The sequence below is a fragment of the Netta rufina genome (genome assembly GCF_964035555.1).
Source record: "Netta rufina genome assembly, chromosome: 1".
NCBI lineage: Eukaryota > Metazoa > Chordata > Aves > Anseriformes > Anatidae > Netta > Netta rufina.
In genome coordinates this window covers 160,147,685-160,172,352 of record NC_140123.1, presented here as the reverse complement: position 1 = coordinate 160,172,352, position 24,668 = coordinate 160,147,685, and the positions used below count along the sequence as shown (strand labels likewise).

Genomic DNA, 24,668 nt, shown 5'->3' with positions numbered 1-24,668 from the left:
GAAAACAAATGCAAAGTCTGTAACTAAATCCTAATGTATCATTTAAGTGTTTCCATTCAAAGACATTCTTTGACTAAACTTCACCGAATTGTACTACAGTTTAATTTAGAAGCAGCATTTGCACAGGCATTTACATCTGAAGGCAGAAATACTGTCATTGTGTCACGCAGTGTGGTGGCAGCAATAATTTCCCCAAATCCAGATATTTTTTTTTTGTTTCCATTTACAGATATATTTTATTGAGCTCATTCTCCGCTGACTTACCAAGCAAAGGCTGAGATACTCAGGAACAAACAAAATAGTTTAAATGCTTACTTAAATTAAAAAGAAAAAAAAAATAAAATAAAAAATAATAATAAATAAATAAATAAATAAAAACACAAGCAAAATTATTAAATGATACAGACCAAATTCAGTGCAATAAGGAAAGGCACAAAATAAAATATAGGGGAACAGAGCACTCTTAAATGTGTGGATAAAAATCATAGTACCTAGTAGCAAAACAAATGGGATACCTGGTTAATGGAATTACAGATTGTGTTGGGGGCCAGATAAAGCCCAGTTTGAGATGTGTGAATCTTTACAGGTTCAGGTCTCCTCTCAGCCCCCATGAAGGCCGTGGATGTATGCACTCAGAGATAAGCTGAAGTTCAATCTTCAGCTTGGCTAAAGCTAAAACAAACTCTGTGACCTAAAACCATTTTTTTCACCACAAAACCCACCGGCAGGTCTCATCTGGTGTGGCCCCACGCAATAAGGAAGGAAGGGGGGCGCCATTTTGGCAGAGGGAAGGCTTGGGAGAAAGAAGGCCGGGGAGAAGAAGGCCAGGGAGAAGAAGCCTGGAGGGAAGGAAGGCTGTGGGGAAGAAGGCAAGCTGTGCCCTCATTCCTGCCCCCGAGGAGCAGGGGAGGCAGAAGCTGTGGCACCCAGCTGCCATTTATCACGGCTGAGCACTCTGCCTTTCTCAGCAATTCCAGTGAAGCGGGGCTGAAGTGCGCTTACTGCATCCATTGAGCTCGATGGGAGATCCGCAGCAAATCCCGGGGCAGGACTTGCCTCACAAAAGATGCGTTGAGACACAAGCACTGTCATGCAGAACAAGCTCTTAGAGCAGAAGAAAAGGGCTCAGCATTTGGCCAAGGAGTGGGGTCATGCACCAGGAGTGCTTTGTGCGCGGGGGAGGACCGGGTATGGCTCCCCAGGCTCACACCCAGCAGAGCCCTGGAGCACTGGGTTCAAAGGACAGGAAAATGCAGAGATTGTGCACAAGGACACTTTGGGCACCCAGCTACCAAGTACAAAGGTGTTCATGGGCAGTGCCTGCACCAGGGGGCACTTCTCTTTCCTTCTTATCGACAGAGTAGGCGCACAAAACTGCCCTTGGATGTAGAGGCAATCTGAGAAGCGTTCCTCTCTTCATTCAATCAAAAATCATTAAGAAAATTGTGCATGGCTAGCCTGAAGGCAAGTCCAACACAAGCATAACAAAATGTCCATCATGTCCCATGCTCCTTCACAGCCCCACTGTGTACAGCACTAGGGCAGACCCCAGAAGTGCAGATCAAGAAAATATTGACAAGTGTGTTGTCACACTGGATTCAGAGTTGTAGACTACTCCTGAGTTTGAAAACCAAACCAAACCAAACAAACAAACAAACAAAATCACCATACAGATGTCCTGACAAGGAGCATTAGCAAGATTTGATTGGCACATTTTTGTTCCGTTAAATCCCATCTCTCAAGATTTCCTACATGTGTTTATTTTATGTGTATGGAAGAGCAACAGGAAGAGGATCTGTTTGAGCATCTTTAGTAACAGTATTTGCAGTGCAGCTGAGACTCAGAAGCTGACCACCTGCACAGAGACAGAAAACCAAATGCGTAATAGTGAAAAGGAACCTCAGTCTCAGAGTCAAAAACTACAGCACTTGCCTGAACAACTGTTTGTTAAAGTTCTGCTTTTATTTCAAGCTATTTAAAAATGAGAAATTATAGGGGAAAAAGAATCTAAACTTCTATTAAGCATTTAGGTACATTTAACATTGTCAGTAGGCCTCAAGAGCCCTGTGCCCAAATAATTGCTAAATGTTAAACAATTTCAGGCGCGGGGATGAATTTGTTTTCTTTCACCTGGACAAACCAATGTGAAGAAGCAAAGGGAAGTCAAAGGTGATGAGGAGAAGAATCAGCATACCGTTATCTTTGTCAATAAAATATTTTCCCGAAATTAGTTTTAGAATGAGTATTTTCTGTTTTCTTGATTCTTAAGCAGAAAACTGTAGAAATGATTGGAAAAGTATCCTAATGCCATGTTTACACATTTATTGACTGACTAGCAGAATTTTTGGTTTTGCTTTTAAACCTGGAGATCATTGAGAGACTCAGCAATCCTCCCAGACATTCATCCCATTTAAGAAAAATATGTATTTGCAAAATGCATCTTCTACTTTTGGACCTAACCCAAATTCAATGGGGTGAGTAGGGGTGGGAACCAATGCACAAGGCAGACACACAAATTTAAGTAACCCCCCCCCCCCCCCAGACTATGGGCAGGACTCGGTTGCCTAAGCATAAAGCACCCATTCTTACTGAGGGAGCTGAGCTGGGGACACTGATTCATTTAAGTAACCATCAGCTGCCTGCTTAGAGTTTGCCTGAAGAGATCTCCAGTTCATCTGTCCCATCAGCCAGTGCCATCTGAAGGGCTATCGGTCATCCCATCTTGTCCCCAGCCACTGCTCCAGAGGGGCACCACAGTCCTGCGGGCCCTGTGCCAGACTGGCCAGCCCTGGCTGAATGCCTCGTACATCAGAAGTACCTCAGATGTAGTTGGTTCAAGCCCCATTGACCCTGATGGGAATTAAAACACCCAGCTTGTACGGATGTGTGCATTGTCATCTCAAACTCAGCTGCAGCCCAAGTTTCACAGATGCTGGAGAAAATCCTGTGTTATCCTCAGGGTCTCACACACACAGAATTCCTCTCTGAGCCCTGAATCTGTTTATACACAACTTAAAGCATTTTGTTTGTATTGCGGAATATTGCAACACAACAAACGCCCAGTGATGAAGGTAAGTACGCAAGTATTCCCAAACTGTGTAAATATTGGTACATGTATGTATCAAGCTTTTAGATGAGCTCACCAAGATTCCCCTTTTCATGTACTGTTTTAAAATGCTCCCATTGTTTTAGAAAAAAAAAATAAAAATTTCCTATTTATCATCTAGAGCTGAACTGGAAACCATCAGGCTGCTCATATCAGTCTATGTAGTTTCGTGATTTATTATTCCTCCCCTTGTCCCATCTATTTTCTGTGCCTCAGATGTGCAATTAACTCCATACCATCAGTCCCATCTGTTTATGTCTGCACGGGACATGTCTGTACCATCATAAAAGTGAAAGAACAAATTTCCTGATGACCAATATTCCTTAACTATTGCCTCACACTTCAGGGAAGATGACAGGCTCTCCAGGAGCAGAAATGTCACAGAGGGGCTTCTAGAACTCAGAACAGTCCCAGGGCAAGTAGTGCTGGTCCCAGTGGCCTCCCTGAGGCTTGCACCGATACTGGTTTGCATTACTGTGCAAACCAGTATTGGTGTTCATATCAACAAGAGCAAAAGGTCGCTCCATATTTGTTTAAAGTTAACTTTTTGTTTAAAGCTCACTTTTCATTTCATTTAAAATTTCTGGGCATTTATAGAAGTTCAGATGCTTCATTCAGAATAGCATCTTATGATGTCTTTGTCTGTCAGGTGGACTAAGCAAATATTTTTCTGTAAGTGCACACAGTGTGTGTGTATATATGCATATATAAACATAATGTTAAGGGACATTTAAAAATGCATTAAAGTCTCTGCAGTATTAAAAAGGTTTAAACACACACTGTGTGTGGAAGTGGTGCTCTCCCCTCCAGAGAATGTTTTTACATTTAAAAGGAAGACATGAGGTTACATTACTTTTAAGGATTTATTACATTTGTTTGCTTCTTGACAATATCACATATATCTGGCATCCATTTTCATAAATACCCAATGAATTTAAAATTAAATTACTTTTAGGAAATCAATTTCTGGCTGTCTCAATAAATCACAAGAAATCTAGCTATAATGTCTGGATGGTAAAAAGTCTTGTATACGTCCCTGAGGATCAGGCATTCTCTTATCAGCCTTGAATGTTTTTAATGTGGCCATTACCTTAGCAGAATAAATGCATGACTGTAAGAAAGGCTAAAGGAAGGTCAAAAAAATTAATTGGGATGTCACTAAAGGCATACATGAACCAGGACAGATCTGGTAAGAGCAGCATATAGCAATTCGCTGATTTACCTGTTTGGCTGGAGCCAAATCCCAATCCCAAATCAATACTTTGCAATGGATTAGCCAACATGCAGGAAGAGAGATTGAAGGCCTCCCTGCCTCAATAAGGGTATGAACTGTGCTTAATGAGAATCAGCTTAAGTGTTGTCAAATTAACATGGGGAACCGATGGGGAGAAAAAAAAAAAAAAAAAAAAAAAAAAAAAAAAAAAAGAGAGAGAGAAAAGGAAAGAAAAAGAAAGGAGGAACTTTATTTTCTCTTCATCTGTTCTATGTAAAATCAGATACTGCAGAGATAATGGGCACAGCAAATCTCTGTTATCAGCAGAATGGAGTTTTGGAAGATATGCACTGTCTGGTGGAGGGGAAAGGGGTAACACTGTGCACTGGGGACAGTGATAGGTTGCCAGGATATAAAAACCAGCCTAAATGAAAATGAATTTCTGAGGGATTCTTTGAGGGACTTTGGGAATGGCCAGGCCTTGGGTTGTGCCTGACTGAGTTAACCCTTGGCCCTGTGGTGGGCTTAACATCCATGTTGTGGAGCCACCATGTTCTGCTCTCACTGCTGGCCTCCCTGTGAGCATATGAGGACCAAAGCCCCCATTAGACACCCATGGAAAATGGGGCTTGGGATGTCCCAAAGTGCCCCAGGCCTCACCTCGAGCTCACCACCTGAGCAGTGTGCTGGGGCGTGGGGCTGAGGGGCTTGGATGGAGGCAGCCTGGGGGTCACAGCGGGATGGCGATCGGGTCCGTGCCAACACCACTTAGCTGACAGACAGGCATGCAGGCAGGGCTGGACAGAGATACCGCGTGAGAGAGGCACTGGTGATGCAGCACTGTGGGAGAGCTAGTTTCCCAGCTAGGACTGAAGGAAGAAACGCTACTGATAAAGATGTGGGTAGTGACTTGACAAAAATACACATGGTAGCTATTTGGAAATAGTGAAAGTTGTCTTAAAAACACCCAAGGATGTGCAAATACATCCACTGTGCTGTTGATTTTCGTGTTTTGAGTAGGCAGCATCATTCCTCACAGTAGAGGCTAGAAACGCATTGAAATCACGAGTGAGAAGCTCGGCGAGTCTACTTTTTCATCCCCTGTGGGCTTCTGAGAGCACCACAACAAAGCGACCCTGAAGGAAAACTGAGCTGTGCTGTTCAGCTGCATCCTGCTGCCTGCACCCCGCGGCTGCCCTGCAAGCAGCGAGGGCCGAGCCCCACAACTGGAGGGGAGAGGAGGCAGCCGGGGCCGAGATATTTCACCACAGGTTTTACACCAAAGCGCATTTTCCATGACGACACGAGCAGAAGCACGGAGGCAGATGCACGGAGCCTTGCTGCTGTGAAAAGACCCTGCTGGACGCGGGGGGCTCAGGAGAGGGCTTTTGGTGCTCGTGGCCATGCCTTAAAACCCCCTGGGGGCTCGTGGGACACCATGCTCACCCTGAGCCCGCCCTGAAGCCCCCTATAACACCTTTTTGGGGCACATTCACACAAAGCACGAGCAAACCCGTGCGTGTATAGGCATAGAGCAGCCCAGCGAGGTTTCGCCGAGAGTTTATTCAGCCCTCCCCACAGCACGGGGCTTGCTCCTGCGGGCTGCCACCCGCCCCACAGCCCCGCAGCCCCGCGGGGCGGAGCGGAGAGGGGATCCCCGCGGGGAGGGAGGGAGGGAGGGACGGAGGGAGGGGAGCGGGGGGCGGCCGCGGCCCGGCGCTGACGTCGCCGAGGGGCCGGGACCGGGGCCGGGGTTGGGGCCGGGGCCGGGCGGCTGCGGCTCGGGGCGCGCAAGATGGCGGCAGCGGCGGGTGACGGGTGCGTGAGGGGCGGCGGGCAGGGGGCGAGGAGCCGGGGGGCGGCGGGGGGCGGGCGGCGCTGCCGCGGGGAGCGGGGGGGGACAGGCGGAGCTGTCAGCGGGGAGCGGCGGGGGGCGGCAGGAGCGCGGAGTTTATGCTAGGAGCGGAGCGGGGAGCGCGGCTGGTGCTGCCGGAGCGGGGCACGGGGCGCGGGGCTGCGCGGCGAGCTGCGGTGAGGGCTGGGGGCGAGCTGCAGGGATCGGGGAGCAGCCGGGGGCGGTGTGTGGTGGGGCTGATTTGGGAAAAAGGGCTGTGCGCGGCGAGCAGGGCGGCTGGCTTCAGGCTCGTATCGTGCTCGGTGTCCACAGCTTTCGGTTCGGGAGCTGGCTGTTTGCTCGCCGTGCAGGTGGGAAGCAGGTATGAGCACGGCGAAAATCGGTGGTAACCTGCCCCCGAGTGAGGGACAGACACACAGATACACACAGATACACACAGAGACACACACACACAGACACCCGGGCATCCACCCATGCTTGTGCACACTTCAGTGAAGCGACCTACTGGAGTCTAGCGCTTGAGATCCTGCTCGATTTTTTCCTCATGAGCCAAGCAACTAATTACAAGAGTAGTGACTAAAAAAAAAAGATAACCTTTTGTTTCTATCTGAGTTATAATTCTCAATTTAACAGCTGTGAGAGTGAATCTCTTGTTTATGAGTAACTCAAACGGAAGAAAAACATCTATAGTCCTGGCTTCTGATTTTATTATTATTTTTTTTTCGAGTACTTTTTCAGCTAACAAGTTACCCCACAGTGTAGTTTGCCAGCCATCGTGCAGTAAAACCAGCTAAAGAAATAACCGTGCCTCAGCCTTATCGGCATGCTTTGGTGAAAATAAATACCATGCTCCGTACACATTCAGTGCTGGTGGGACTTTGGCGCAAGGAGACTTTTGTATATCCGTATTTTCCCAGGCAGCTCGCTCCTTTCAGCCCGCTGCTCTGTGTGTTGGTGCTTGTTATCTTGCTTACTGCTTCTGCTTGGGTCTGTGCTAAGAGCACAGGGGGGCTTGATCTCTGGAGTGCTGGTCAATTAATTCACAATTTCTTTGTGTGTGTGCAGAGAACTGAGCCTCGGGAGAGAAGAATGCACAAGCTGGTGCTGAATAACTTTCTTTAGAGAATTTTAATAGTGTAGCATTTGCTTGAACTGTTTTACACCAGCTGCGGTTTTCTACTAGGTGTAGCAATCAAGATCCAGTATTTTTTATATTTCGACCATTATCTGTTACTTCAATTCTATTTTTTTTTTCCTCAACCTATTCTATTTTGCAAATTGTTTGTTGTAAGTTAGTAAATTTTCCCGCTTGATTTAGTGTTTTAGTGCTCCACATCTTAAAACGTTCATGCCGTCAGTGTGCTGCCTGACGTTGAGCTGAAGTTTTCCCGGTCTCGATTTGGCACTATTAGGTTTTTTGTGGTCTTTTTCAGATATTTGTGTCTCTGACCAAACTGTGCATTTTGCTTTCTTTCCATGTTCTTCAAAGAAACTGCCTTCTCCCATGCCAGGCTGGTTCCTCCCCCTCCTCCCGGCTCCTTTCTCCGTGCCTCGGCGGAGGTGGGAAGATGTCGTGCTGGCTTGGCTGCTGGTGGGGGGCAAAGGCTTTGGGGCTTTTCTCTTCGAGGCGTCAGTCGGTCTTGCGCTTTCGTAGAATCCTGTTGCTTTCGCATTTAGAGCTTGGTTGCACAACCCTGGTTTACGCAGCGCTCATCCTGAAATCAGCAGGCTGCTTCTGTCCCCAGTCCAATACGTGCTGAAGTTCAGCCATGTGAGTAGTATCGCTCTCGATGCTGTTTTTTTTTTTTTTTCAAACAGAAAAAAATACAATATAATACTACAAAAAAAAAAAAAAAAAAGAAAATAAGGTATGGAGTGTCTTTAAATGTAAGAAGATTGGAAAGGGTTGGTCTGTCAGACTCGCGGAGTGACAGTATTGCTGTATCCGACAGCCCTGTGGGAATTTTGTTGGTTGCCTTCTGGGAAGCACTGCTACTAATATGTTTTGCAGGAGGGTCTGTCTTCGTTGGCCCGAAAACATATGGATGAATCTTGTCTCTCTGAGTTCTGTCAACCATTTTTAATCATTGCAGCAGACTTTATGTAAGAATTTCTCTAGTATTCCAGGAGGATTTAACATACGTGACAACTCTGAGATTTATGTAAGTTCCTCATATTACGGACATCAGTGTTAGAGAAGCTCAGCTTTGTTGGGGGAAAGCTGTGGGAGAAGACATGGGATAAAATTGGTGGCCTTATTTACAAAAACAGGATTAAGTAGAAACGTAGTATGGACATTTGTAAAAGAATCTCATTAGCAGCCTGTGAATAGACTGCCTTTTAGAAGGAATGAATGTTGTGGACGCTGGCAAGCTGAAAACCTTCAGCAGCTATTATTTTTGTGGTCTGTTGACCGTGGCACTCAAGAGATCTTGACCTCCCGTAGTACGCCCGGGTTGGTGCTTAGCCTGGGAAGTACTGGCGGGGTACCCAGAGGCCACAGCGCCTGAAATTCTTCCCTGCAGTTAGTACGGACTGGAAACAGCTCTGAAATAAATTGAATGGAAATGACGAACGTGTAAAACCGTGTGCACTTCGCTAGTTTCACTGGAGCTGGCTCAACCTTTTCTGTATGACGAGTAATGACACCAGGTGTGCAGGGCCAGGTGCTGGTTTTGTGCTCGGAGTTGTTGGAGCTCTTCGTTAACTGTATCAGAACATCTTAAAAGACGTTGGCCACAGGACAATTAACCAATCCAAGTCGTTTTTCGTTAAATCTTTTAATGATAGATTTCATCCAGTTACCAGAGGAAAAATGAAGCTACTTTCCTATCCAGCTGCTGCTTGTTCACCTCCTTGCCTTCCTTAGTAGGCATGTCGTCAGATGCTAGGATTCCCCCAGTATAGTGCCTTCTCTATCGTGGACATTTTCCTAACTCAGTTAACCTATTCTTGTGCATTTCAGGACTATAGCAGTGGGGAAATACTAACGTATTGAAGGATGATAGCTGGATTTAGAGACCTTTGGATTCTATCCAGAGCTGCCTAAATCACTTAATTTTTTTGTAGCTTGGCTTATTCATCTGTGAAGCCTCGAGTGCTGGACGTTGTACAGCCTAGGCAAGGTCCACAGTATGTATTTGTAATGGCAAAACTTGGGTCTTGCTTGGTGTAACCTGCGTGTTTCACAAGCGCTTGGTCCTCCTCAGGTGAAGCAACTGTTTCATCTGGCAAGTACTGCGCGTGATGTGATGGGTGCTGTGTGCTATGCAGCCTTCCTACTCAGTGACATCGTGGGCACAAAGGCTCCAGATCAAACATAATTGCTTCCTGACACATCATCTGTCTCCAGATGATATCTCTCAAACCAGATTGTAAGGTCGAAAGAAAGATGGCAAAAACAAAGACTGAATCACTGTCTCTTTAAGTCTGTTAGTCAGAGCCTGCCTGTTTGGTTTGGGTAAATGCACCTTACGGGAGAGAGCAAATACAGCAGCTTTGAACAAATAAATGCTGCCAGATATACTTATAAAAGGATATAAGCCAGGGTAAGCCAAATTTTTTTTTTTTTTGAAGATGTATATTAGAAAAATGTTCAAACTGCTATTTTTTAAGTAAGGTTTTCAGCAAATTGAGCTAGATATCTAATGGTATTTCTTTCTTATGAAGAAATCAAAGTCTGTTTTTCCCTGTCACCCTCATTTTTTTTTCTTTTTTTTCTTTTTTTTTTTCCCTCCAGTGCTGATAGGATAACATGTTAAAGTACACATATCTGGAAATATGTTATTGTAGAAAGCACTGGTACAATGGGCTTGCTTGAGCACAAAGGTGCAGTGATTTAATTAAGGGTGTGGCTTAATTAAGGACTTGAGTTATACGAATTCTCATTTGTCTAAACTGGTCATACTGTGTAAACATAATAAATTGAAGTGAACCTTGCACTCCTGCACCTGCGTGCTTAGGGATGTAATTAATAGGAACATTTTAAATTGTGTTTCTATCCAAATTCTAAAACAGTGTATTTTAACTTGATCAGTGCTTCTTTGGGGGGAAAAATCAAACAAACAAAAACCAAAAGAGGCCAGCATGCTCCAGTCCTGGGCCAGAAAGTACTGAAAATATGAACTAAATAGTCTGAATGTCAGGCTGATGATGGTAACACTGAGTGTGGCTCCAGGGAACTGCCTGCCATTATGTGTTTGGTGGGACTTGGTTGGATGAAGATCGTGGTCCTGACCTCAGGTAGCAGTGAGGTATATTGACAGCCATCAAAGTGATACAGCTGGGTATTTGTGCACTGTAACTTAAAACTTTTTTTTTTTTTTAGTTGCAGGTTGAAGTATCATGGACAGAAGATAGCTTGGACGATGCGTTTTGCTAGCGTCTCTCTGCAATTTCAGTTTTAACGATGGATAAGTGTAAGCACATCGGACGTCTGCGACTGGCCCAGGATCACTCCATCCTGAATCCTCAGAAATGGCACTGCGTGGACTGCAATACCACCGAATCCGTGTGGGCGTGCCTCAGCTGCTCGCACGTGGCCTGCGGCAGATACATCGAAGAACATGCACTAAAGCACTTTCAGGAGAACGGTCACCCCGTGGCATTGGAAGTAAACGAGCTGTACGTTTTCTGTTATCTCTGTGACGATTATGTTCTTAATGATAACGCAACGGGAGATTTAAAGCTGTTGCGGAGTACATTAAGTGCAATCAAGAGTCAGAACTATGAGTGCACTACTCGTAGCGGGAGGACTTTGCGTTCGATGGCGGCCAGCGACGACTCCTACCTGGCGCATGACGGTGCCCAGGCCGTGCTTCGGAATCAGGACCGCATGTTCACGGCGCTGTGGCACAGGCGGCGCGCGTTCATGGGCAAGGTGTTCAGGTCATGGTTTCAGCTGACGCCGAGCGGAAAAAAGATTCTGGAGGAAGAAAAGCGTTGGGAAGAGGAGGAGGAAAGAAGGGACAGAGCTAGAAAGAGGAGACAAGAACGAAAGCGCCAGCTGAAAGAAGAGATGGAAAAGATGCCCCCAAGGAAGAGTTCTCGTTTACAAAACCAGATTAGAATGTCCTCAAAATCAGCACCCTGCATGCAAAAAGCATCACAGAACGTGGAATCTGTGGCAGAGTTGAAAGAAACGTATACCTCAGATGAAGTAAGATTGAAAAAAATAAGTGACTCCCCGATTAAACGAAGGCCCACAGTGACTCCAGGAGTAACAGGACTGAGAAACCTGGGAAATACGTGCTATATGAACTCTATCCTGCAGGTATTAAGTCACTTACTTATTTTTCGAGAATGCTTTTTAAAGCTTGATCTCAACCAAACTCAGGAACTGCTGGCAACGGCAGCCAGTGGTAAAACCAGATCTTCATCTAAACACCCTTCAGTAACTGCCTCAACATTACAAGTGAGTGAGAACCAAGAGAAAGGAAAGGGATCATCTTCTGTGAGGCGGTCTAGTTTATCCTCTGGATTAAGTGGAGGAGCATCAAAAAGTAGAAATATGGAACTTATTCAGCCCAGGGAGCCCAGTTCAAAGCATATTTCTCTTTGTCACGAGCTGCATACTCTGTTTCAAGTGATGTGGTCTGGCAAATGGGCGCTTGTGTCTCCGTTTGCTATGCTGCATTCTGTGTGGAGACTAATTCCAGCCTTCAGAGGATATGCCCAACAAGATGCTCAGGAATTCCTTTGTGAACTTTTGGATAAAGTGCAGCAGGAACTGGAGACTACGGGGACCAGATACCCAGCTCTCATCCCTGCTTCTCAAAGAAAACTTATAAAACAGGTTTTGAATGTGGTTAACAACATTTTTCATGGACAGCTATTAAGTCAGGTATGTTTTTATGATGGTTTTAAGATGTGTAATGATTTGTAGTTATGAATTTGTACTGGTTGACGATCAGTGCACTTCAAAGGTTAATAAATTTGTAATTACCAAGGAAGGATGGGGAGGATATAGTATATACTATTTTAGAAGAAAGGTCATCTCAGTACTCCTAAAAATTTCAGTAGCAGAGTCACCCGATTAACATAAAAGTTATAAATTTGGTATTACAAAGCACCTTCCTGAAGCTACTGATAAACATCTGACTGCCATTAAACATCAACTGATAAGCAGTAATAAAGAATTTACAATTTCAAGTATCTAGTAGGCTGTGGTGATACCAGAGAAAAGGTGTTATTCTAGTATAAATGGCAGCTGTTTTTGTAACGGATGCCTTGCAAGGAATCATTTGTATTATTTCAGTAAATAGATTGAATTTGAGATTCATTACTACCAAGTAATTGTTTGCTGCGGTGCTATGTACAATGGTGCTAATCCTGTCCGTTACAACACAAAGATACAGAAGGCTCTGTCAACACAGGAATCAAATTCGTAGGGTGGAGGCAATGGTTGTTTTCCTCTTTTTATGACTGTTGTTTTTTATTATTGTTTTTGCTTTCTTCTTAGCTTCCTGCTAAGTGCTTCAGTGTGTCCACATTCTCTTAGGCACATCCCAACTGTGTGTGTGTGTGTACAAACAACTGAGAACTGCCTGAACCAACAAATGCTGATTTCTGTTGAATGCATCAAAAAAACTAACCGCATTGCAACAGGAGCAGAGGGTAGAAAGGGGTAGAGGGTAGATCATCCTCTACTGTGTGTTTGGCCCAGTGTAAGAGCACTTCTACTGGCATATTTAGTTTTCTCAGGGTAGTTAACATCTCCAGGGTAAGGATTGTGCTGGTAGAAGAGTCTTTTATATCGTATCATCAAAGTTTTTTTTTTTTTTTTTAATTTGAAAATCACAATCCTCTCCAACATAGTAACTTTGATACGAAAAGAAAGAAATTGCCTAAGTATACTGTCACGGTTTGGTTTGCATTCCAAGCCTTCGTATAGGAGTGATTTTCTGGAAGAATTTTGAAGGCTCTGAAGACGTATTATTTTGCTAGCACCACTCCTTTCACTTGTTTTTAGCTCTACGTGAAGAGGCTTGTGGCTAGAAACCCTCCCACCTTCCTGAAACTAGGGAGGGGAACAGTGAGAATTCACTCAAGTGTCATCAAGTGAGCCTGAAAAAGAACTGAACGCGCTCAGGCTGTGCTGTGACTGCAGCTCAGTGCTTCTACCCCAGCTGGTCAGGATCTGTATGCAAAATACAGCCCCGGCGAACTTCACAGCGCCTAGAGCAGGCAGAACAGGAGGAAGGGCGTGAGGCTGCTGCCTGCCCTGATGTCTCCCCGGCTCCTGGGGCAGTTTCCACGGGTGGTGTCCAGCACTTCACCTCCTGACGTTCCCTCTGTGCTCTCGCTCCTCTGCTCCAGTCCAGTCTTCACCAGCCTTTTGAACAGAAGGGGTTTTTGAACAGAAGTGGTACTTTGACAATCCGAACACTTTAAGGGATGTTCGTACTCCTTGTCCCTAAGTGCTTAACCCTATCCACCTACAAGCTGCACGAGTATTACAATTTCTCTGTAGAAGATAGCTGGAACGGTAGCCTGCTGCCTTTATTCAGAAAATAGGGTGGGATTTTAATCTAGAATATTTTGGAATTACATCTTTGTTCAGTGAACAAGGGGAGCGGGGAAGCTGGTTTCTGTGCAGCAGTTGCCTTCCATTTTAGGATCACAGAGTTGTTACACTCGCTGCCCATTCGTACCACGAGTATTAGTTAAAGACATTTGATTCTGTGAGATACTCAAGTGCACTGAAGTCAGTCTACTTGACCTTTAAACCTCGGGAGCTGCTGTTGATACAGTACACAGAGGATCGCTTGCAGTGCAGATAAGCTGTCTGTTTGCTCAGGTTCTGCGTTACTTCCACGTGTGCCATAAAACACAGCCCTTGTGGGTGCTGTGCCATAACCTGCAGGGAAGCCCCAGGCCGGAGCTTGCCATCAGCCCGTTGCCGGAGGGACGCTGCCTGCTTCAGCGCTGCACCTCCGTGCAGAGTGCAGGGCTAAGAGGGGAGGAAATGGGACGTGTGAGAGTCTTGCTCAGGTTTCTTTCTGATAACCAGAAAAAGCTGTAGGTGTTGTCAAAATTACGCCTTTTAGATGAGTTTCTTTTTGTTTCTCTTTTAAAGTTCTGAGCTGATCCAAAGTAAGTCTTCCCCACCTACGACTTCTCTTTATGGAATACAAAACCAGGTAATGAGTAACTCCCAGAATAGCATGTGTGTGTGTGTGGACAATTGGATTGCCTCTTGGCTTTTTTATCGACTTTATCGACTCCAATATCCTTTGTAGGATTAAAGATTTTTGTTTTGCAGTACTGATTGTGAAACCTTACTTCCCCTAGATACTGTGGCTATGTCAGAGACAGCTACAAAGCCTTTCCTCTCTCTGCTTTCCTTTTTTTACACGCTAGTCTTCCTCCAGTGGTTGCCTGGGGAAAATTGTGCTGTGGTACTTCTTGGGCAAAAGGAGCCTTCGTCTTGTAAGCCCATGCTTTCAGACGCAGATCTGCTGAAGCAGTGGCCCATTCCTCAGCCCCGCTAGGACTGCAAGGAGATGCCAGTATGCCTATTAAAATACCAGTTATTTTCCATCCCTCCATGCTTGTACTCTTGTGGAAGAAAGGATACCCATTCTCTGCTGTGCTGGAGTGGAAAATGAGGAGAAGAGCTCACTGTGAAGTTATGTGCTGGGGTAAACTGACCTCGTGAACTGATCCACAGCTCCTTGATGTACACTGCAGGAACTGAAGTAGGTCAGCTACCATCTCTCTGTTTTTTATTGGCTTAGGTTTTTTGTAACGGTCCCAGCTAATTAGCACAGTGTACAGCAGTTTTTAAAGTATGCTTATTTCATTTTCTTCCCAACATTAAGTAAGCAAGGAGTGGTTTTCATGCTACAGGGTGAAAGCCTTGCTGTAGTCAAAATAAACAACATCACCTGTTCTCCACTGCCCGCTGGTGCCCTGCGCTAGCTGCCTGACTGCAGAAAGCTGTCGGGTTGGTCAGGCCTGATTTTCCCATCATAAATCCACGCTGGCAGCTCCTGATCATCTTATCCCTTGGTACACTGGGACATGTTTTCCAGGAACACTTGCTCCCTCAGCCTTCCCACAGATGAAGGTGACGGTTCTCCTGGCTCTGGAGGCTCTCCTCCTCGAAGGCAGGAGTGACACTTGCTTTCTTCACATCCTCAGGGACCTCCTGCAGTTGCCAGGACCTTGCCAAGGCTGGAACAGCCTCGCAGAGCCAGCAGCCCTGAATAAATACAGGATTTGTGTCAGAGCTGCTTGGGACCCAACTCAGTGAAGAAAACTGATGCTGAGTTGTGCTTGCAGTGTTTCACTGAACTGCGTGTTGCAAAGCAGCCAACAGCTGTTGATTTCCCTGTGTTGTGCTGTTGAATAACCCCAGATTTAATGTAAATGACGAAAAGTAGCTAGCCAACGTAATTTCAAGATTTTTTTTTTTTTATGATGAGCCCTTTGGAAACCATGCTGTTCGGGGGTGGGTTTTGGAAGTCTGTTGTGAGGGTTTTGTTGCCTTTGAGTCTGGTGCCTCACGTAAAGCTCTGGGCCTGGTTTCTGTAACAGCAGCAGCAAACCCAGCAGTGAAAGCGCAGGGCACTGGCTCTGCTCCTGGAGGCCTGAGTTTCCCCTGCAGCAAAGCTGTGAGCAGTTCCCGTGTCCTCTTAGGACAAACCTGCCTTTGGTAAGGAGTCTCTTTCCCCAGTAATTACCCTTTAAATATCCAACACCTAGCTGGAGCTGGCTTTTCCTATCTCCAGACACCCTGAAAGCAAACAGGATCCGCTCGATAACCCTGGGGAAGCGGCTGATTGTGTTTAAGGGGGAATGCAGCCAAGCAGTTTGCAGCGCCCTGGGAAATGGATATGCAGGGCCCGGGGAGTCCTAACAAATGTAAATGGTGTCGGGAGTTTCAAAAGGCACAGCCTCCCTGTGCAGGGCCTGCTCCATTTACTTGCTCGACTGGGATGAATTTGCGGAGAAAAGGGGAAATGAGCGGTCGCTGGGCTGTTTGAAGCCCTGGGGTTTTGGGGGCTGTGCTGTGAATGCAGGTCTGGGGACAGCCCGAGGGGGCTGTGATGCAGAGCTGGGAGTGCAGGCTCACTCCGAATAACCTGGTAAAGGCTCTGAGGACTTCGGGTCGGTAATGGGAGCATTTACACTCAAACCAATGCACGACCCATGGGCTGGTTTTCCTATTCCGATCTCTCGAGCATGCTGACTCCTGTGCTTCCATATATTCTCCCTGCTGCCTGAGTCAGAAGGGGACGGGCAGTTGCTTGCCAGCTGGATGAAGGTGACTTTTTACCTTAATCTCTACAGGCCATTGAATCACAGACCGTGGTTTGCCGTAGTTTGCCCGTGTTGTTCTGTTAAACACAGATCGTTTCGATGACGGGGTAGTCAGCACCACGAGGTCGGGTTATCTTTGTAAGGGAGGAAACGCCGAGTGGCCGTGGTGTTGGAGGTCGTGTTATAGCAATCAACCCCCCTGGATTACTTTGCTGTGGAAAAATTGCGCTGCTTTTTGTGTGGATGTTTCCTATCTTGTGAAAACCTCGGTAGCAGTGGAAGCCCAGAAATGGGGCTGCCCATCTTACTGCGCTTAGAGCAGGGATGATAACAGTTGCCTTTCTTCCATTCCTGTGTTGTAGGGACCATAAGCAAAGCAGAGCTGCTCCTGCTGCAGCAATATGTTAACCATTTCCTTCGGCTGCGTTTAGGCTGAATGCCACCCGGGGCAGTGGCTGTCCATCAAATCATTGCGGGCTCAGTGATGCTTGTCTGAGTGGCCTCCGTGCTTAGCTTGAATCAAGCAATCCGATCCAGCTCTTTTCAGGCTGGCCTTTGGCCCATGGTTGAATGCTGAGCTTTAACCAAACAATTGTACGTAGCGCCCGCCTTACAAGGCAGGAGAGGAGGAGGAGGATGGTTGGGGCAGAGCATAAAGCAGGGATTTCAGCCGGCTAAAAGCAGTAGTTTACTTTCTTTGCTTTCTAAATGTAGGCTTCTCATGTCATTTTGTCATAATGGCAACATTAAGACTTCCTAAAAAAGCAGGTACTGAATGTAACAGCGAGGTGAAATTAAACTCTGAATTTGTAAAATATAGCAATGAAAAGTAAGCGAATTCACTTCCCTTTTACTCTCACGAATACTCACACCAAAAAAGATGTTGGACAGATGCAGAAAGATTTTACCGGCTCTCTGAGCTCATATTTGTCTTTGTTTCTTTTGTCTTTTTTTTTTTTTTAAACTCTCATCTGGTTCCACCTACCTTTCTGCAGTTCATACAGTTTTAACACTTTCAGTGCAAAAACAGCACGTGGGTTGTGCTGTGTGAGTGCTGGTGGAGCGTGAGATGAGGGGATCCCGCTGGAGCAGCAGCAGAAGTGGTGGGAGCCTCGCCAGAGGACTGGCGCAGGTGGCTTCCACGGGAGGGAAGGATCCTCCTCCTTGTTGCGCCAGGCCTGGCTCAGAAAAATAGTTTTGATCTTTGTCCCAGCCTCCATTTACATCTCATTTAGCACCCAGTGTGTGTGTGTGCAGGAGCAGTTGCTGCACAGTGGCTGGCAGGGCTGGGCGTATGGTTATTCGAATACTCCGGGGTACTTGGCTGTTTGGGAATTTGCAAATCCCGGGTAGCTCCCAACAGCCCAGCTCTGCAGCACCCAGCCGGGGAGGCGTGTCGGGGAGGAGAGTCTTGCATTTGAGGAAAAAACTGCAGCTCTGCATCGGCACAGAAGTCAGCCAGCACGAAGCAGCTTTGCTCACAGTTGCACAAGGGGATGAGAAGCAACGCTTGCCCCAGCTTCTCTTTTCTGAGGAGCAGAATTTGGAAGCTGAACCAATTACATGTCTTTTACTTTGGGATAGCGTTTATTAACTAGTTGGGAAAGAGGATCTTAAAATAACCTAGGTTATTAACGTGGCATGCTAAATTTAAAACCTCAGAGCTTGTTAAAATGATCCATTCTTTGTTCATGTGTGTACTTCATCCTAAGCCTATTAATCTTCAGTGTGCATTCAAGTTCAACAAAATCTTGCTTGAGTAACTTGTCAATCAAGCAAACTTTTGGCTCAACAAAATCACCCATTTGTACAGCAGAAATCTATTAGTCATTCTGTGTTTATGCAGGAGTTAGTTTGAACTGTGGCCAAACATATCATTTTGTCTCCAAGTCTAGATTCCAGCTCTGAATTACTAATAGTTTGTGGCTTTGAAACGTTGCCAGATGTTAGCGCTTACAAAAGGAGCTCCTGTCAGTGTAAATTAAAACGGAAGATTCTCCTCTTTTCTGCCATGTAAGTTCAAAGTTTTGTTTTCTAAGAACAAGACAGAGACGTTCTCTTCTTAGAAGTTAGAGCAGCTAACAGCTTTCCTAACGCTGGTGCTAAACACGTGTGCCTGTACACAGACGTCCATGTGCATTAGGAAGCTAATGCATAGATTGGATATAAGCTGCTGTGGCTAATAAATGTATTAAATAAAGAATTGCTCACAAGAATAGCTAGAAGGAAGGTACCATGAGGCGACAGATTTGCCTTTATGTTAATGGTCATGAAATAGCAAAGCAGGGTGAATAATTGTGTAACAGCAAATCTCCACAGGGAAATAAAGGAGCTCTCAAACCCAACAGTGCATCTTCACATTGGTGTAAGCTTGCTAACCTAACTGCAGACCCAGCAGCGTTGAGGCACGCCTGCGTGATGATGATACTTGAATCCCTCACGGATCTCCATTCCTTTTTTGCTACGTCTTTGCATTAGTTGTTCCAAGCAGCTTGTGGTGTTTCCTTAAATAGGAAGCGTGCTTATAGAGATGGTATTTGGCAATTGTTTGCCCTTGTGGTTGCAAACTTGCATATTCCATTGATATCCACTTAGTGTAGAGCAGGAGTGGTGGTGTTTCATTGCAGTTTTCTGAGCTGATAAGTAACAGCTATCTTGACAGTAGGTCTGATATGAAAATTGTGAGTTCCTGTAGTCCTCCATGGGCAAGTTCAAATGTTGGGAAGAGTTGGGAGCGTGTTGGATGCTTATGGAAGTTTTGTGAAAGCTATTTACCTATCTGAGCTCAATTAAAATCCAGCTTGACACAGAGTTTTTCAGAAGGCATGTATACTAGAGCAGCAAGGTTAGAGCTGCTTGTGGTAGTGGTCAAGAGCAGCTTTGAAGCCAATTAATACACTCCTAACAATAGAAAACTTCTGTAATTACTCTTTAGGATTGTATTGTACTTTGACTATTGCACTGAACGTATGAAGGGGAACTTTTTAGTCTCTCACACGATTAAGATTTACTGACATTTCTTTATAACCTTTATGAACTATGTTTGTTACAGTCTATACGGAGTTTCATTACCAAATAGTAGTAGCTTCAACTGCTGATAGAAATTGCTCATTCACATGGATCACAGAAAGGTGGAGGTCTGCTGGAGGAAGAATAAAATGATGTGATGCTCTTCTATTGGCAGCTCAAGCTGGCGTTCAGAAGATTGTATTGCAAATCAAATCCTAGTATGTTGCCATTCTAGCTTAGAAAGAGCTACTGCTTTTAACTTACTTTCCTAAATATTAAATAATTTCATACATTGTCTGCATCTGTATTATCTGCATTTTGAGGTAGACTCACTTCACTTCTTGATATTTTATTTATGTTGTCTTACTGCTTGTCCTTTCCCTAGTGTGACGATGGATCCACTTACTGAAAGAAGAAATAATTTATTTTTACCTGTTAATTTTTCTTTGAAGAAGTGTGCTTCCTAATCCAGGCTTCCCTGGAAGACTTACAAAGTAAGAAGGATATGACTTTAAAATCCTGAGCTGTGTTTTTTTTTTTTTTTTTTTTTTAAATTAACCTAAATTATAGTTTCTTTCTTTCATATAATTTTTTTGTTTTGGAGTATTTCTTTTTAGAGAAAAGACTCGTGATTCTGCCAGCTGATTTCTCTTGGACAGTGCCAGACAGACCATTTTGACACTTCTTTGTTTTCTCAGTAAAACGTAGGAACACTTAGCCATTTGTGGTAACACTGTTGGATACGCTGCTTCAGAGAAAAGAAATTAGGTGCATCATTTATTTTGTTAGGTGACTCTGTCCTTCGTTTGTTTGCATCTATTGTCTCTAGGAAAAGAATATATATATATACACACTTATTGTTATGGTACATTTTTAGCAGAGTAAGCTTCTGAGTGTAAGCAATTTGTGAAATACTGTTTTACAGGTTACGTGTCTTGCCTGCGACAATAAATCCAATACCATAGAACCTTTCTGGGACCTGTCACTGGAGTTTCCTGAGAGGTATCACTGCAATGGCAAGGAGATGGCGTCTCAGTATCCCTGTCTGCTGACAGAAATGCTGGCCAAGTTTACAGAAACTGAAGCTTTGGAAGGGAAGATATATGCATGTGATCAGTGCAACAGTGAGTAAAGGCAGTATGTACTCATACATATGTTCTCTGTGTAAAGTATGATGTAAATTGACAGTAAAAGCATAGAAGTAAAGTACTGTGAGTCTTCAAAGTACGTTGCATTAAAAGGAAAGTCTTTCCTATATCCTGCTGTGGTCACTGTGGCAGCTATAACTGTCTAGAAGGGGGATTGTACAAAGAATGTTTTAACGTGTGATGCTTCTCTTAATGTAACTCAGATCACACACGTGGGGATCTGAAGAACCTATCCTTTTTTTTTTTTTTTTTTTTTTTTTTTAAATTTTAGGAGAATAACCTAAGTGACCCAAGTATTTCATACTAAAATCACAAAATAAGCCTTGCAGAATGGATCTCTTGAGTGTATTCTTTTTAAGGAGATGCATTCGGTAGCCATGTAGGTTCACGCAAATACAGTGGCTAAATCTTAGAATGAAATACAAGGCTATTAATTAGCAAGATTTGTATTATGTAACTGTGTGTTTGGCCTCAGCAAAACGCAGGAAGTTTTCTTCTAAACCAGTTATACTCACAGAAGCTCAGAAGCAGCTTATGGTGTGTCGACTACCTCAGGTTCTCCGATTACACCTGAAACGGTTTAGGTAAGTACTACCACAACAAACAGTGTTGCAAATTGACCCATTTTTAGTCCCGCTCTTCTGTTGTTTGGGATCAATCTTCTCCAACAGCAGATTAATTTTCATTTACTGCTATCATGAGAAATATAAACTTATTTTCCTTATTTAATTTAAATATCAGTAAGGTACAATGTAAGTAGAGAATTGACCTTTTGGATTCCAGCTACTTACTACTTTAATAGTAAAATTATTTCATCCTTCTTTTCAATCAGAACTTATTAATCCTGCTGTGGACTCTGTTGGTAAAAATAACGTTATCTTCAACAAGAGTGAACACTCATATTCACTAATGTACAAAATGAGATTGCATTCAGTCAGATGTTTCACGTACCCATCATATAACCAAACACCTTTAATTTAATGCATTAGCCTGAGAGTAAGGAAGTGAAGATTGCATCTCTGTGAGCTCTTGGTCCAGGCCTTGGCACAGAATAGGAAGAAAATTGAAAATGGCCTGGAGTATGTGGGAAATACCTCCCACTTACCATTACAGTCATATTTTAAGAGGTGTCTTATCTTCAGAAGATGAGAACAGTAGGTATCATAGACATGTTCAAATGGTCTCAAAATAAAGGAGAAGTGAAAAAGGAAGCCTGGGGAAAAATATGCAAATTCACCTTTATTTTGTGCACAAAGACAATAGCAAAGATAACTTTTAAGAACACAGTATTATGATTTTTTTTTTTTGAAAAAATACAGGTTTTCATGTGATTTAATTTTCCAGGTGGTCAGGACGCAATCATCGTGAAAAGATCGGTGTGCATGTGAATTTTGATCAGATGCTGAACATGGAGCCTTACTGCTGCAGAGAATCCCTCAAGACTCTCCTACCTGACTGCTTTATCTACGACTTATCCGCTGTAGTCATGCATCACGGGAAAGGATTTGGCTCAGGGCACTACACTGCCTACTGCTACAATTCAGAAGGAGGTAGGAACCAGTTGTGAATTAAGAAGTGTGAGAGAGGGGTGTTGGTAATTCTAATCTGTTAAATTTACAGTCTCTTGAAACCAGAAGGGGAGTTGCTTGTAGCTGAACTGCCTGGGATGAGAATTTCAGTTTTATAGACCAACACAGTCCAGTTTTTGTATTGGCTAGTTCAGCTTGTTCTGGCTATAAACTCTCTTGTAAATCTGAGGAAGTTAAGGTGGGCTTTTAATACTTAAATATACTAGATCAACAGAAACTGTATACTATGTCAAAGCAACTCTTGTTTAAAAGGGACTAAGCACTAATTAATTAAGTACAATGCACTCGCCTCCAAACAGTGTCGTGATGTGTTTTTATTTGTCTGTTTCTGTGGTGTCTTCCTTCATTCTAGGATTTTGGGTACACTGCAATGATTCAAAACTCAACATGTGCACTATGGAAGAAGTATGCAAGGCTCAAGCCTACATTTTGTTTTACAGCCAACGACTTACTCAGGCAAACGGACATGGTAAAGTATGTCCTAGCACAGCTGAAAGTCAGCAGCACACAGAATTAGCTGACTGCTCTGTGGAGAACAGTAGCAGCTAATCCAAAGTGAATTAACTGTGTGTATGGTAAAGTTTGAATTGTCGTAACTATATATTTTTAAATGTAAGTACAGTATTGTACTTCCTGACTTTGTGTACAATGTTTATATACTTTTGTATTAGGTAAAATACTCTTTACGATTGTTAGTAAAAGTTTTTATTGACAGTAAGTAACTTTCTAAGTAACTAGAATTTCAATACAGCTATTTTTTTAAGAAAAAGATTGCCATTTGCATTTAACTCTTACCTCAGGCTGGTTTTTTAAGCTGTTTTTGTATTTTGATAATCTTTTTGAATTGGTTTAGAAAAATGACTTTCAATGGATAACTGATGTTTCTCTGGTTAATTTTCTGTATATGCTTGTGTACATTTTATAGTGTAGTTTTAATGGTATCAAGACTCTTACTGTCTGCAGGAATTGTTACTAGGTCTTAGAATATTAACATTCATCTGCAAAGAATGTTCTACATGTCAAATAGAAACTGAACTTTTTGTAAGAAACTTTTTGTATGTTCTTCATGACTAAAATGAAATTTATGTGCAGGCTTCTCCACAGGCTTTCAAGTGAGCTACACTAAAGCTACACTGATGGATTTCCTTAAAATCTGAAATATATGAAAATAAGTATGTGCTTATTTCCTTAAAGTATTTCAGGAGGAGTGTTCAATAGCACAAGAATGCATGTTTACTAAGACTTGCGTGTTTTAGCCTTAATGAGTCTGATGATTTAAAATTCAAGTGCCAAATCCAAAGTACTGATTTTGACAACCAGGGCCTTTTTATTCCAGTAACTTCAGAAAGCTTAAGAAAGACATCTCCACCCTGCCCAGTCAGTGTGACAAGACTGTTAGCATCTCCTTTCTTAAATTGGACAAGCTTATTTAAAATTGTAGCATTTTCTGTTTCACAAGCCATTAAAAAGAAGCTGTAAGAGTTGTAGTTGATGAAACCAGTCAGGTGCAAAGTGCTTTCGTACAACTGCTGTACCTTTTCCATGGTCCTACCACTAGCATTAACAGAAGTGTGCATCGAGGAGAACCTAACAAGCGGGAATCAGTCTTTCTCCACATGCAGTAGTTAATGCCACGTAAATTTTAATTGTGAAGTTATTTTGCATAAGTCCTATGCAAATTGTTACCTCATCTTCTGCAAAGTTTATACCTCAATAAAATGCCTTGACGTGGACATAAAGACGGGTGTCTACTGAAATTATTTTAAAAATTTTGCTTAATGGGGGTTGAGGCATTAACTACACGACTGCTTTGGATATCTGTCACTGATTTAACACTGGTTTTGTTCATAACTTTAAGTTAAATAACAACAGCACTGAAGGATTTATGTTACTGAATGGTGCTGTATTTTAGCGAACACATAATCACCATAGATCTCGAGCTTTCTTTGCCTTCTGCTATCCTAATTAAGTGCACAACAGCAGCTTGGTTCTTTTCTTTAAGCCAAGGACTACTGTTACCTAGAGCAAAGCTTAAGCACGATCTAAATCTACCTGCTTACGTTCTGCCTTCCTCCATGCAAGTATTTTATGGAGAGCTCTGATGAGTCAAAGTCCAGTTCACTTTGCTTTTGCAAACTGCAGTCAAAAGCTTCCGCCTCACCCCGCTCCTTTCGCACAGGCCAAGGGGGCAGGCTTCAACATCAAAAACTGGTAAAGGCTGCCTCAGGCTGGCAGCACCCACTGCCCACACCCAGTACACTGCAGTGCTGTTAAGGCAGCTGAACGCAAGGCAAAGCAGCTTGGTTATTGTACAGTCAGAAAACTAGCACAAGACTGCATAAAGGTAACAGGAAACTTATTTGGCTGAAAGTATTCAAACACGATCAAAAAGCAGGAAGGAAAAAAACAACCAGCCACCCCCCCACCAAGAAGAGATGCATATGTGTTGAGTCTAAAATCAATCTCTGGTTGGAAAAATGCT

General features: G+C 43.8%; 1 protein-coding gene across 1 annotated transcript; it reads left to right on the top strand.

Moving 5' to 3' along the window:
* Positions 1-6,065: 6,065 nt before the first annotated feature.
* On the top strand, positions 6,066-23,900 carry USP44 (ubiquitin specific peptidase 44). The gene is made up of 6 exons (XM_084306941.1): positions 6,066-6,137; positions 10,502-12,016; positions 20,375-20,573; positions 21,073-21,181; positions 21,942-22,147; positions 22,539-23,900. The coding sequence occupies exons 2-6, from the start codon at positions 10,583-10,585 to the stop codon at positions 22,733-22,735; spliced, it is 2,145 nt and encodes a 714-aa protein (XP_084163067.1). The 5' UTR covers positions 6,066-6,137; positions 10,502-10,582; the 3' UTR covers positions 22,736-23,900.
* The last annotated feature ends 768 nt before the right edge of the window (positions 23,901-24,668 follow it).

What these genes read in the sequence shown, in the direction of transcription:
- USP44 (XM_084306941.1), top strand. Translation starts at nt 10,583, where the DNA reads ATGGATAAGTGTAAGCACATCGGACGTCTGCGACTGGCCCAGGATCAC. An exon ending in TGCATGTGATCAGTGCAACA is followed by an intron (nt 20,574 to 21,072) that starts GTGAGTAAAGGC and finishes GTTTGGCCTCAG; the next exon opens with CAAAACGCAGGAAGTTTTCT. An exon ending in CTGCTACAATTCAGAAGGAG is followed by an intron (nt 22,148 to 22,538) that starts GTAGGAACCAGT and finishes CCTTCATTCTAG; the next exon opens with GATTTTGGGTACACTGCAAT.